The sequence below is a fragment of the Oncorhynchus mykiss genome, chromosome 15 (assembly GCF_057628025.1).
Source record: "Oncorhynchus mykiss isolate SJ-2025 chromosome 15, ASM5762802v1, whole genome shotgun sequence".
Taxonomy (NCBI): Eukaryota; Metazoa; Chordata; class Actinopteri; order Salmoniformes; family Salmonidae; genus Oncorhynchus; species Oncorhynchus mykiss.
The window spans coordinates 20,182,024-20,194,523 of record NC_143036.1 but is presented as its reverse complement, the minus strand read 5'-3'; the positions used below and the strand labels follow the sequence as shown (position 1 = coordinate 20,194,523).

Sequence of the window (12,500 nt, the reverse complement as noted above, 5' to 3'; positions counted from 1 at the left end):
ATTTGCATTCATTATGTAAGCTGTTGATGCAGCTGTGTAGACACTGAAAAGCTTTTTGGATGACATTTGAGTGTATAGATACATTTAAAAGTCCCAAGCTAAGGATACAATGGTTTACCCATTCACCACTAAATCCATAACAGGCATCATTCCACAGACAGTGGTACATTGTCAGTGAGGTTATGTCATTAGTGCTGCCTCGTACTTTCTGTTACCCACGCTCACTTCCTGTTTTACACAGCAATCCCGGCTACTAGTGAAAACTTTGGCCGTGATATCAGAAATCGAGTGTAAATGCACTCAGGGGAAGACTTGACAAATCATCCAAAACTAGGATTTTATAAGAAAATATCATGCGGAAGATAGGCTACTTAGTCATACCCTGTCAAAGTGATTATCATTGCGACCGCATGACTTGGAACAATGATCTTTCAATCCCTGATATAAAAGGCCGGAGATAGAGGAAGGAAGAATATTGACTCAGGAGATTAGCTTTTGTTTATGGCCCATTACATCAATAAAAGAGAAGTGCTTTTGAGGCCAAAGATTTCAGACAACGGTCAATGAACAAACAAATCATCGATGACCATTATTTCTGTTACAGTCAACGCGCAACACTCATCACACAGTGTATGATAAGGACCTAGCAGCACTGAGTTAACTGAGACCTACTCACTGAGCACAGATGTCAGTTCAATGTTCACTTTTGATAGAGATTTGATAAGACTTGTCAACAAACAACTGAACGAGTTCAAATATTGAGGCCAGCTATAGCGCTTTGGTTTTAAGTTGGGTACAAAAGGCAAAAAAATTATATTGATTACTATTTTTTTTCCCATGTTGGTAGAACTGTAAAAACACTGTAATAACAATGTAACACGATTAAAATAACTTTGTGAAAACAACATTGAATCCACCTGTTTGAGCACGGTGGGCAATGGGCAGGCTACATCTGTTTTCTGAGCCTGATTTACAATGCATGTGACATACAACTAGGCCTGTATTCCCTCTGTCTCACAGTAGGAGTGATGATCTAGGATCAGGTCCCCCCTGCCCATGTAATCTTATTCAACATGTTCTAAAAGGCTAAACTGATCCTAAATCAGCACTCTTACTCTGAGACGCTTCGTGAATAAGGGCATCAATCCATTGCAGTTGCATTCATCACGTTTAAAGCCCCTCATCAATACAACATAGCCCTGAGTCCAGGGTGAGGGATGCTTCAATAAGTCAACCTTTAGTTTAACATAGGCACAAGCAAAAGGTAAAAGAAAAAAAAGGGTTTCTTTGAATCATTGAGTAGACCAGTGTATTGGGTATGGAATCAACTTTTGATCTTGGCCAGTGTGAGATGTAGCAGATTTGTAATTACAGTGAGAGTATCAATGGAAAAATATCAAACAAGATGTGGAGGCCTGCTCCCCTGGGTACTGCTGGTGCAGACTGGCATAGTTTTGAGTGTTAATGTCTGTGTGTAGCATTTGTGCCTGCATGTGCGCATTTGTGTTAAAGCTAAGATGACAGGCATGATTTTTTGGTCAACCCCTGCCAAACCTTCCCCTAACCCGGACGATGCTGGGCCAATTGTGCACTGGGCCAATTTATTTTATTTATATTTATTTTTTTCTTCGCATTTTCAAACAGTCCATTTATATTTTCCAACGGGGCTATACATTTGGGTGAGGTTTTATTCTCGCATGAGTATGTCATGACTTCCGCCAAAGTCGGCTATTCTCCTTGTTCGGGCGGCGTTCGGCGATCGACGTCACCGGTTTTCTAGCCATTTTTCATATATCCATTTGTCTTGTCTCCATACACACCTGGTTTTCATTTCCCCAACAAATCTACTTGTATCTAACCCTCTGTTTCCCATCATGTTTTGTGTGATATTGTTTCATGTTATTGTGGTGTTTTATTACGCGCTTTACTTTTGTTATGTTCCGTGTTTTGAACGCATTTGATTTATGTAGTGCTCTCGTTTTGGAACTAAAATAAAAGTGCGCCTGTTTACATCACTCTACTCTCCTTGCACCTGACTTCGCCTCTTATACATTCGATGAGAGTAACCTCGTTTCACTGCCAAAAATCTAGTATTCAGCGAAATAACAGCACAACGTCAAATATAGGTAGCCTAGTCAAATAATGAACATCCAATCACATTAATCGTTACTCTCTCACGGGAATTTCACTATGAAGCCAAATGTAGCTGCTGCTCATTCCGTTTGCTCGAAAATTGATAAATGGTAAAAAAAAAACTAAGGCCCGTGTCCATAGAGACATATACCACCTCTACTGATAGTACTGCTACTACCAGCAGTACTACACCTGCACCTGTCGACGACACAAGTTGTTCTGCTTCCCACGAGCACATCCAATGCTAGCATCAGTAATTCTACATTTGTTGTTAGCCCAGCTAGTGTGGATACTGACAGTTGTGAATCTGATGCAGCTAAAGAGCTACTGCCCCTTGACCCGGGAAAGCACCGAACAACAGACAGGGACGTTGGACCATCGAAGAGGTGCAAATATGATGAGAACTACATTGATTTGGGGTTCACTTATATTGGGAGTAGTGCCTTTCCTGAGCCACAGTGTGTTATATGTGCAAAAGTACTATCTCACAACTCAATAAAACCTTCACTCTTGCACAGACATTTAGAAACAAAACATGCCAGTTTGAAAAATAAGTCACGGGAGTTTTTTGAGAGAGAATTAAGACGACTTTCAAGTAGTAAGACATGTATAAAAGCAACAGATACCATTAATAACAAGGGTCTAGAACCGTCTTATATGGTGAGCTACCAAGTGGCTATGACAGGCAAGCCCCATACTATTGTGGAGGACTTATTTATTCCTGCTGCCGCATATGTGGCTGGGGGAAAAGGCCCAAAAAACTATACAGACAATGACTTCATCAAACAACACATCAGTGATATGGCAGGAGATGTTTTGAAACCAGTGAATTCTATGCATTACAGCTGGATGAGTCAACAGACGTTGCGGGCCTGGCACAGCTCCTGGTATATGTCCGTTATGTTTATGGGGGGGTCAATTCAGGAAGACATCCCCTTCTGCAAACCACTGGAAACCAGGACAACGGGAGAGGATATATTTTTTAAGTACTGGACAGCTTTGTGACATAAAAAGGACTTTGGTGGTCAAGATGTGTTGGTACCTGTACTGATGGTGCTAAAGCCATGACAGGGAGACATAGTGGGGTGGTAATACGTGTGCAAGCAGTTGCTCCCGACGCTACTTGGGTACACTGCAGCATCCACCGAGAGGGTACTTCTGCCAAGGCAATGTCTGACAGCTTGTAAGACGTTTTGGACACTACAGTGAAAATGTTTAACTTTGTTAAAGCAAGGCCCCTGAACTCTCGTGTATATTCTGCACTATGCAATGATATGAGCAGCGACCATGTAACGCTTTTACGACAGACACAGAAGTGTGCTGGTTATCAAGGGGAAAAGTATTGACATGTTTTTAAAAATTGATTGACGAGCTTAAAGTTTTATTTTCTAACCATAATTTTCACTTGTCTGGCCGCTTGCATGATGACAAGTTTCTCACATGACTGGCCTATCTGGGAGATGTTTTTTCTCGCCTGAATGATCTGAATCTAGGATTACAGGGACTCTCCGCAACAATATTCAATGTGCGGGACAAAATTCAGGCTATGATTAAGAAGTTGGAGCTCTTCAACACACAGGTCTTTCCATCATTGGATGATTTTTTTGTGTGCAAATGAACTCAAGCTTACGGACAATGTCAAATTTGATATAGCGAAGCACCTGAGTGAGTTGGGTGCACAATTACGCAGGTACTTTCCCGAAACAGATGACACAAACAACTGGATTGGTTATCCCTTTCATGCCCTGCCTCCAGTCCACTTACCGATATCTAAACAAGAGAGCCTCATCGAAATTGCAACAAGTAGTTCTGTGAAAATGTAATTTAATCAGAAGCCACTGCCAAATTTAGGATACTGCCAGAGTATCCTGCTTTGGCAAATCGCGCTGTTAAGACACTAATGCCCTTCATAACCACGTACCTATGTGAGAGTGGATTCTCGGCCCTCACTAGCATGAAAACTAAATACAGGCACAGACTGTGTGTGGAAAAAGACTGAGACTCTCTCCAATACAACCCAACATTGCAGAGTTATGTGCATCCTTTCAAGCACACCCTTCTCATTAACCTGTGGTGAGTTATTCACAATTTTTGATGAACAAATAAGGTTTTAATATGTAAGATGGCTAAATAAAGAGCAAAATTATTGATTATTATTATATCATTATTTGTGCCCTGGTCCTATAAGAGCTCATTGTCACTTCCCACGAGTCAGGTTGTGACAAACTCACACTCATTCTTATGTTTAATAAATGTATCGTATAGTGTGTGTGTGGCAGGCCTACAATGATGGCAAAAAACAACATTTGAGAGTGCGCTGACCCTGGTGCTAGAGGGGGTACGCAGCTAGAAGTTGAATGTTTGAAGGGGTACGGGACTATAAAAAGTTTGGGAACCACTGGCCTACGGAATGCATTGTGCATAGCCTATAGGATTCTTCAAACCTTCTTTCATGAGCTTCTTTCTATATTAGAGGGAGAGTGCAGTGCAATCTGAGATTCTATCTTACAATCTCGAAAAGTAAATATAACTATTTAATCAGTGCATAACAATCTTGCAGTCAGAGACGACCATATATATTGCTTTACAAAATATAACCAGGAAACTGTAATGTGAATACAGAGGTCTTTGCACCCAAGTTTAATTAAAAAGACTATATGCACTAAAGCCCTGACAACCTGAAACAGTGGTTGTTTTCTCCCAAACTACAAGGCAGGGGGCAGCAACACTGGAGCAGGCATAGCCAGGGTATTGCAATCAAATATTTACCATGCTGAGTTGATACTTTGACTTTCATAGCACTTAAGCATTCATAATCATCCCATAAGTTTGGCTACATGAAAAATGTCTGATCAGTAGGCATGAGTCATTCTGGTAATGGAGCACTTTATGACTGCTGCTGGGAAAGGAGGCTGAGTCTGAGTTATACCTGCAGATCAATAAGGATTATTTTTGCTTTTGTATCGTATTGCAGGAAAACACTTCCCTGAGAGAAAGAGAGAGGAGAAACAGAGCAAACTAAAACATATTTTGGCCCTAAACAGAGAGTACACAGTGGCAGAATACCTGACAGACTCAGTGAGCATTGCCTTGCTATTGAGAAAGGCTGCTGTAGGCAGACCTGGCACTCAAGAGAAGACAGGCTATGTGCACACTGCCCACAAAATGAGGTGGAAACTGATCTGCACTTCCTAACCTCCTGCAAAATGTATGACCATATTAGAGACAAATGTTTCCCCAAAATTACACAGACCTACAAAGAATTTGAAAACAAACCCAATTTTGATAAAGTCCCATATCTATTGGGTGAAATACCACAGTGTACCATTACAGCAGCACGATTTGTGACCTGTTGCCACAAGGGCAAACAGTGAAGAACAAACACCATTGTAAATACAACCCATATTTATGTTTATTTATTTTCCCTTTTGTACTTTAACTATTTGCACATAATACAATATTTTACATGTCTTTATTCTTCTGGAACTTTTGTGAGTGTAATGTTCACTGTAAAAATGTTTTTTGTTTATTTCACTTTTGTTAATTATCTATTTCACTTGCTTTGGCAATGTAAACATATGTTTCCCATGCCAAAAAAATCCCTTAAATTGAATTGAGAGAGAGAGAAAGATAGAGAGAGAGAGGAGAGAACCAGAGGCACATCTGCCTGGCAGTAACTGAACTTTTCCCCTAGGGAATGGACAGAAGAAGCCCAACGATATAAATAGGAAGTATCAGCTGCACAAAAATTACAATAACAGCACGCCAGACCGAAGACTGACAGACATTTCTGTAGTATTTTAATAGCTTAGTGTTTCTAGTGCTGTGCTGACTGACATTTGCTGTGGTTAATCCACAGCTTTGGGGGGTTCGGAAGATTAAATACGAGACAAATACCGGTAGGTTAAAACCCAAACAGAACAGGCTGTCCTAAAAATAACCTTTTTGAACTGTGTTTCTTGAGTTTATTCACTTCCTTGTCACAGCAAAAGGCATTCTCTGTAGTCAATTCACCCCAATTCAACTCTCTCTGTGTCATACCTGCAAAACCATTTGCTGTGGTAGGCTAGGCTATGCATTTATAGCCTCCAAGGCATTTGGCAATCTCAAAGGAGCCTAACAGTTATAGCCTACAGTAGACTTAAATGTCCCACAATTTGTTGATAGGTGACAAGGGCAGACCCCTCCAACAGGTTATATTCCTTTTGTGTGGAAATGTAGGGAGTATTTATTTGTACTCACCGTGATAATTCATACAGCACATCCAGGTTCCATCCGGAATTGCATTCAAGTTGATCCAGAGTGATGTGGGGGGAAAATGTAATAAAATATAAGATGTTCAACACTCAAAGTGCAAAACATGACCAACATAACCTTGAGATCAAATAGGCTACACCAGTATACATTTTGTAAAACAGTAATAATTTAGGCTACATCAATATTTGTAGGCCTACAGCAGTGTTCATTCCAAACTGCAATCAGAACAGGCGCCAATGTTTTTGCCAGTGGCACGCGCCTGCGGTGAAGCCAGCCATCTGTACACGACAATCACCGCACATCAACATTCTTGACTGCAGAGACTGACATCGAATATTTCCCCTATAGCCTACTACCAAAGACCGGTGTACTGCTGCAGATATGGATATATTCACTATTACAGTATGCAGGAATATAAGTATTCGCTGTTTCAAAATGAAACCATTCTACAGAGTAGTTTACAGCGACTGGAGAATGAATTCCAGATGTAGAATACAGTAGCCATATGTCTATCCTCGAAGCTTTACGCACTGGATACTTTGTATCAACAGCTGTTGAACGCATGGAGACCTGATACAGTAAAATACAGTAGCCTAAAGGAGAAATGGTCATAATTCAAGGGAATATATGTAATATCTCCCTCGCACGGATGTGGGATATTGTTGTAAAAACAAGTCATTTTCGCAAATAATGAAATGCGCATAAGGCAATACAGTTCGCTCAAAAATGTTTAGACAACTTCGAATAGAAAATATGTATACCTGCAACAAGGTAAACTTTCAAAACACCCATCGATAGAGCTTCACAGTAAACACACTAACATTACTCAGTGACCCCAAAACAAAACGAACAGACATTAGGCTACTCTCATTACCATTGACGCGCTAAAGTCTGTCCCGAATTAACTATATAGGGTATTTCACTTGAAAACGTGTTTACCTGATTCCTGTAGATATGTTTGTGCTCCCAGCCAACTGATACAATCCGCTCAATCAATACCGTTATTTCTGAAATGTCTAGTTGGCGGGTTGCCGTAGCCTAAATGCAGTTCAGCAGAGATTGCCTCACCTGCAAAACCGTCCCCTCGCTCTCCACAATAGAACCAAGCGTTCCACACATTCACGCCCCCTATTGCGCAATTAAGGAAACGCTTTAGGTCAACCCTCATAGGCCAAGGTTACTGTCAGTTAAACAGATGTGGGCTGGCTGTTGGAGCTCAATTCCAGTGGCTTTATTGAGTGAGATAAACGCAGTTACTGTCCCTCTGGACTACAGTATTCAGACAAATGTCGCTCCTGCTGCCTAATGCAACGGCAGGGAGAGTAGTATCTGTTATAGCTATTGAAATGGAGGTGCGTGCACTACTGAATAACTAAGCTTGCTGGTTATTTCAGGGCAAATGCCTGTATCAGTCTCTATGCATCTGATTTTGAGGGAAATTCAGAGTCAAAACACTGGAGTTGATCAATATAATTTTAGGCTATTATTAACAGGCCAACTGGCTTTGGGTATGACAAGTATTCCCTTTAGAGTGTAATAGGAGTTACAAAGAATGTCACAGTGACACGTCAGTAGGCTATATCTTCTTAATACACCTCAGACCACATGTATCTTTACCCGATCCTTATGAAGGGTGTGTCCCAACTGTCTTATGAATTACTGAATGTAATCCTGTCACCTGGAATAAATTCCTCCCACCCTCTCCCACACACAGAGATATAATCTATTGAAAGTCATTATTTATATTATGGATAACTACAGTATAGCCATCTAACTTGATCTGGAGCGTTGGTGTGTGCACTATTTTATTAGGGCATATCCACAGGGAGTTATGACATGTAAATGGCTGTGGTATTGTAACAGAAGGTAGAGTCAGCTAGTGTGTGGTCAGATTGCAGTAGCATAATCATTGGAACACATTGCTCTTCACTGCCATTGCTTCTTAGACTGGCACTTTGGTGTGAAGTGGAATACTGGCTTCATGTGGCTATCAGTGGAAGTGCAGCTGAAAACAGCTTTCACACAGACAATTCTGATTTATGTTTCAGAATGATTTAGAACACAATGACACACAACATTTCATTAAAATGGATTTACAGCAATAGCTAATAAATAAAGAGACCTGATATCAGTGGTGTAAAGTACTTAAGTAAAAATACTTTAAAGTACTACTTAAGTAGTTTTTTTGGTATCTGTACTTTACTTGACCATTTACACTTTTGCTTTTACTTCACTAGATTCCTAAAGAAAATAATATACTTTTTACTCCATACATTTTCCCTGACACTGAAAATTACTCGTTACATTTCAAATCCTTGGCAGGACAGGAAAGTGGTCCAAATCACGCTCTTCTCAAGAGAACATCCCTGGTCAGACGAAGAGGAGGAAATCAGCCATGACAGAATCACCCACCAACCCAGGACCAAGCAGCGTGGTGACAGGCAGCGGCAGGAGGAGCAGCGCAATCAGGACTATTGGACTTGGGAGGAGATACTGGATGGAGATGGACCCTGGACGCAGCCGGGGGAATATCGCCGCCCCAAGGCAGAGCTGGAGGCAGCCAAAGCAGAGAGGCGGCGGTTTGAAGAGGCAGCACGGAAGCAGGGCTGGAAGCCCGAGAGTCAGCCCCAAAAATGTATTGGGGGGGGGGGGGCACACAGGGAGTATGGCGAAGCCAGGTAGGAGACCTGCGCCAACTTCCTGTGCTTACCGGAGAGCGAGAGGGACCAGGCAGGCACCGTGTTATGCTTTGGAGCGCACAGTGTCCCCAGTGCGGGTGCATAGCCCGGTGCGGTACATACCAGCTCCTCGTATCGGCCGGGCTAGAGTGGGCATCGAGCCATGTGCCATGAAGCCGGCTCTACGCATCTGGTCTCCAGTGCGTCTCCTTGGGCCGGCATACATGGCACCAGCCTTACGCATGGTGTCCCCGGTTCGCCAACACAGCCCAGTGCGGGCTATTCCACCTCGCCGCACTGGCAGGGCGACCGGGAGCATTCAACCAGGTAAGGTTGGGCAGGCTCGGTGCTCAAGAGCTCCAGTGCTCCTGCACGGTCCGGTCTATCCAGTGCCACCTACACGCACCAGCCCTCCAGTGGCAGTCCCCCGCACCAGGCTTCCTGTGCGTGTCCAGAGCCCAGTACTCCCTGTTCCTCCTCCCCGCACTCGCCCTAAGGTGCGTGTCCTCGGCCCAGTACCACCAGCGCCGTCAGATTCTCCCGTCTCTCCAGAGCTGCTAGAGTCTCCCATCTCTCCAGAGCTGCTAGAGTCTCCCGCCTGTCCAGAGCTGCTAGAGTCTCCCGCCTGTCCAGAGCTGCTGGAGTATCCCGTCTGTCCAGAGCTTCTGGAGTCTCCCGCCTGTCCAGAGCTGCTAGAGCCGCCAGGGCCGCCAGTCTGTAAGGAGCCGCCAGAGCCGCCAGTCTGCAAGGAGCCGCCAGAGCCGCCAGTCTGCAAGGAGCCGCCAGAGCCGCCAGTCTGCAAGGAGCCGCCAGAGCCGCCAGTCTGCAAGGAGCCGCCAGAGCCGCCAGTCTGCAAGGAGCCTCCAGTCAGCCAGAATCCGCCAGAGCCGCCAGTCAGCCAAGATCCGCCAGAGCCGCCAGTCAGCCAGGATCCACCAGAGCCGTCAGTCAGCCAGGATCCGCCAGAGTCGTCAGCCAAGTCCGGAGCTGCCCCTCAGTCCCGAGCTGCCCCTCAGTCCCAAGCTGCCCCTCAGTCCCAAGCTGCCCCTCAGTCCGGAGTTGCCCCTCAGTCCAGTGGGGCCATTCAGTGGGGCCATCTTCGTCTTCAGACGAAGAGGAGGAAATCAGCCGTGACAGTCTAATCTGACAGACTCACTAAACGCAAATGATTCGCTTGTAAATTATGTCTAAATGTTGGAGTGTGCCCCTGGCTATCCTTAAAAAAATATTGTGATTTACACTTTTACCTCTACTTTTGATACTTAAGTATATTTTAGCAATTACATTTACTTTTGATACCTAAGTATATTTAAAAACAAATACATTTAAACTTTTACTATTGGGTGACTCACTTTTACTTGAGTCATTTTCTATTAAGGTATTTTTACTTTTACTCAAGTATGACAATTTGATACTTTTTCCACCACTGCCTGAAATTGAAGGCCTGATATGGTAAGTCTTTCACATCGTTTGCATGTACAATAGAAGTATATCACAAGAGAGTACAGGCCTACCAGTCAAGTCAGCCATAAGATACAGTGCCTTCGGAAAGTACTCAGACCCCTTTACCTTTTCCACATTTTGTTATGTTACAGCCTTATTCTAAAATGGATTGAATAAAAAAAAATCCTCAGCAATCTACACACAATACCCCGTAATGACAAGGCGAAAACAGATTCTATATTTTTTGGGCAAATAAAAAAAAAATCTAAAACAGAAATACCTTATTTACACTAGTATTCAGACCCTTTGCTATGAGACTCGAAATTGAGGTCAGGTGCATCCTATTTCCATTGATCATCCTTGAGATGTTTCTACAACTTGATTGGAGTCCACCTGTGGTAAATTATATTGATTGGACATAAGTTGGAAAGGCACACACCTGTCTACATAAGGTCCCACAGTTGATAGTGCATGACAAAGCAAAAACCAAGCCATGAGGTTAAAGGAATTGTCTGTAGTGCTCCGAGATAGGATTATGTCACGGCACAGATCTGGGGAAGGGTAAGCAAAAAATGTCTGCAGCATTGAAGCTCCCCAAGAACACAGTGGCCTCCATCATTCTTAAATAGAAGAAGTTTGGAACCATCAAGACTCTTCCTGGAGCTGGCCGCTTGGCCAAACTGAGGAATCGGGGGAGAAGGGCCTTGGTCAGGGAGGTGACCAAGAACCCAATGGTCACTCTGAAAGAGCTCTAGAGTTCCTCTGTGGAGATGGGAGAACCTTCCAGAAGTACAACCATCTCGGCAGCACCAATCAAGCCTTTATGGTAGAGTGGCCAGACGGGAAGCCACTCCTCAGTAAAAGGCACATGACAGCCTGCTTGTAGTTTGCCTAAAGACTCTCAGACCATGAGTCAAAGACTTCAGCCACCCTAGTCATGGACTGTTCTCTCTGCTACCGCACAACAAACGGTACCGGAGCGCCAAGTCTAGGTACAAAAGGCTTCCTAACAGCTTCTATCCCCAAGCCATAAGACTACTGAACAGCTAATTAAAGGGCTACCCAGACCCGTCTTTTACGCTGCTGCTACTCTGTTTATTATCTATGCATAGTGGGGTGGGTGAGGGGAATTCTAAGGGCCTGTGACTGACAGGGGCCCTAAACAATTATTAGAACATTAGGTTAAAACATTTAATTAGTACATTTCATCACTAATATAATATTTTATTTACAATGTACTAATAAAACTAATAGTTTATTTTTTTATTTTTATCAAAAGTAAACATCCAGAGAGCCTCTGCCCCTGCCTGGTGCCAGGCCCAACAGATGCAGCTTCAGACTCAGCAGCCCTGTCTCCCCATCTCCATACCCCTGAACCAGCCCTACTCCCAACAGAAGGAGGTGAGCAGCATTGTATTGAATGACATGTCAGTTGACATAATTGCAGGGACTGCAATGCATTGAGGACAGGAATGTGATTCTCCAGTCAGGAAAAGTCTCCATTGACACAGAGGCAGCCAATATCAGAGCCTTAAAGGAAGAGATGCAGGCTCTTAGAGATGGAGGGGAGTCTCTGCTGTCTGAGGCAACACTGATTGCTATGCAAATGGGTGTTGCATCTCAATTTAGCAAGGAACACAGCCGCCAGAGGAAAGGAAAGAGATTCCATGAGACCTCTTAAGAGGAGACAGCTCAGGACAGTGATGCAACGGTGTTTTGGAACACAGTGTTTTTTACTGCTATGGACAACATCATAAGTGACTTGGACACTAGGTTCCACGCCAATGGAAAAATTGAACTGCTGTTCTGAAAGTTGGGCAGATTAGTGAGGATAAAGTATCTTCTTTGTGCCAACCACTGGTCATGAAGTATTCCAGAGATCTTACACCTGAGTTTCAAAATAAAGTAAGACACCTGAACACTGTATATGCTGCCATTTCCCCCCCTAACTTGTCAAATCAAATCAAATTTATTTACATAGCCCTTCGT

The 12,500-nt window shown here is 43.4% G+C and overlaps 2 protein-coding genes across 20 annotated transcripts in view; one reads left to right on the top strand and one right to left on the bottom strand.

The window, feature by feature from the left end:
* Positions 1-7,527, bottom strand: part of epb41l3a (erythrocyte membrane protein band 4.1-like 3a) — an 81,875-nt gene extending 74,348 nt beyond the window's left edge. For 7 of the 19 annotated variants that reach the window (XM_090199490.1, XM_090199502.1, XM_090199522.1 and 4 more), the window contains exon 1: positions 7,330-7,505. The gene's annotated coding sequence lies outside the window, so the exon portion shown is untranslated. Of the gene's footprint in view, positions 1-6,375 lie in introns of all 19 variants that reach the window. The other 12 variants (XM_090199497.1, XM_090199503.1, XM_090199526.1 and 9 more) reach the window with 7 other exon arrangements.
* On the top strand, positions 7,144-12,192 carry LOC149977415 (uncharacterized). Its single transcript, XM_090201539.1, has 4 exons — positions 7,144-7,161; positions 8,765-9,668; positions 11,791-11,912; positions 11,998-12,192. Exons 1-4 carry the CDS (start codon positions 7,144-7,146, stop codon positions 12,190-12,192), a joined length of 1,239 nt encoding a protein of 412 aa, XP_090057665.1.
* The last annotated feature ends 308 nt before the right edge of the window (positions 12,193-12,500 follow it).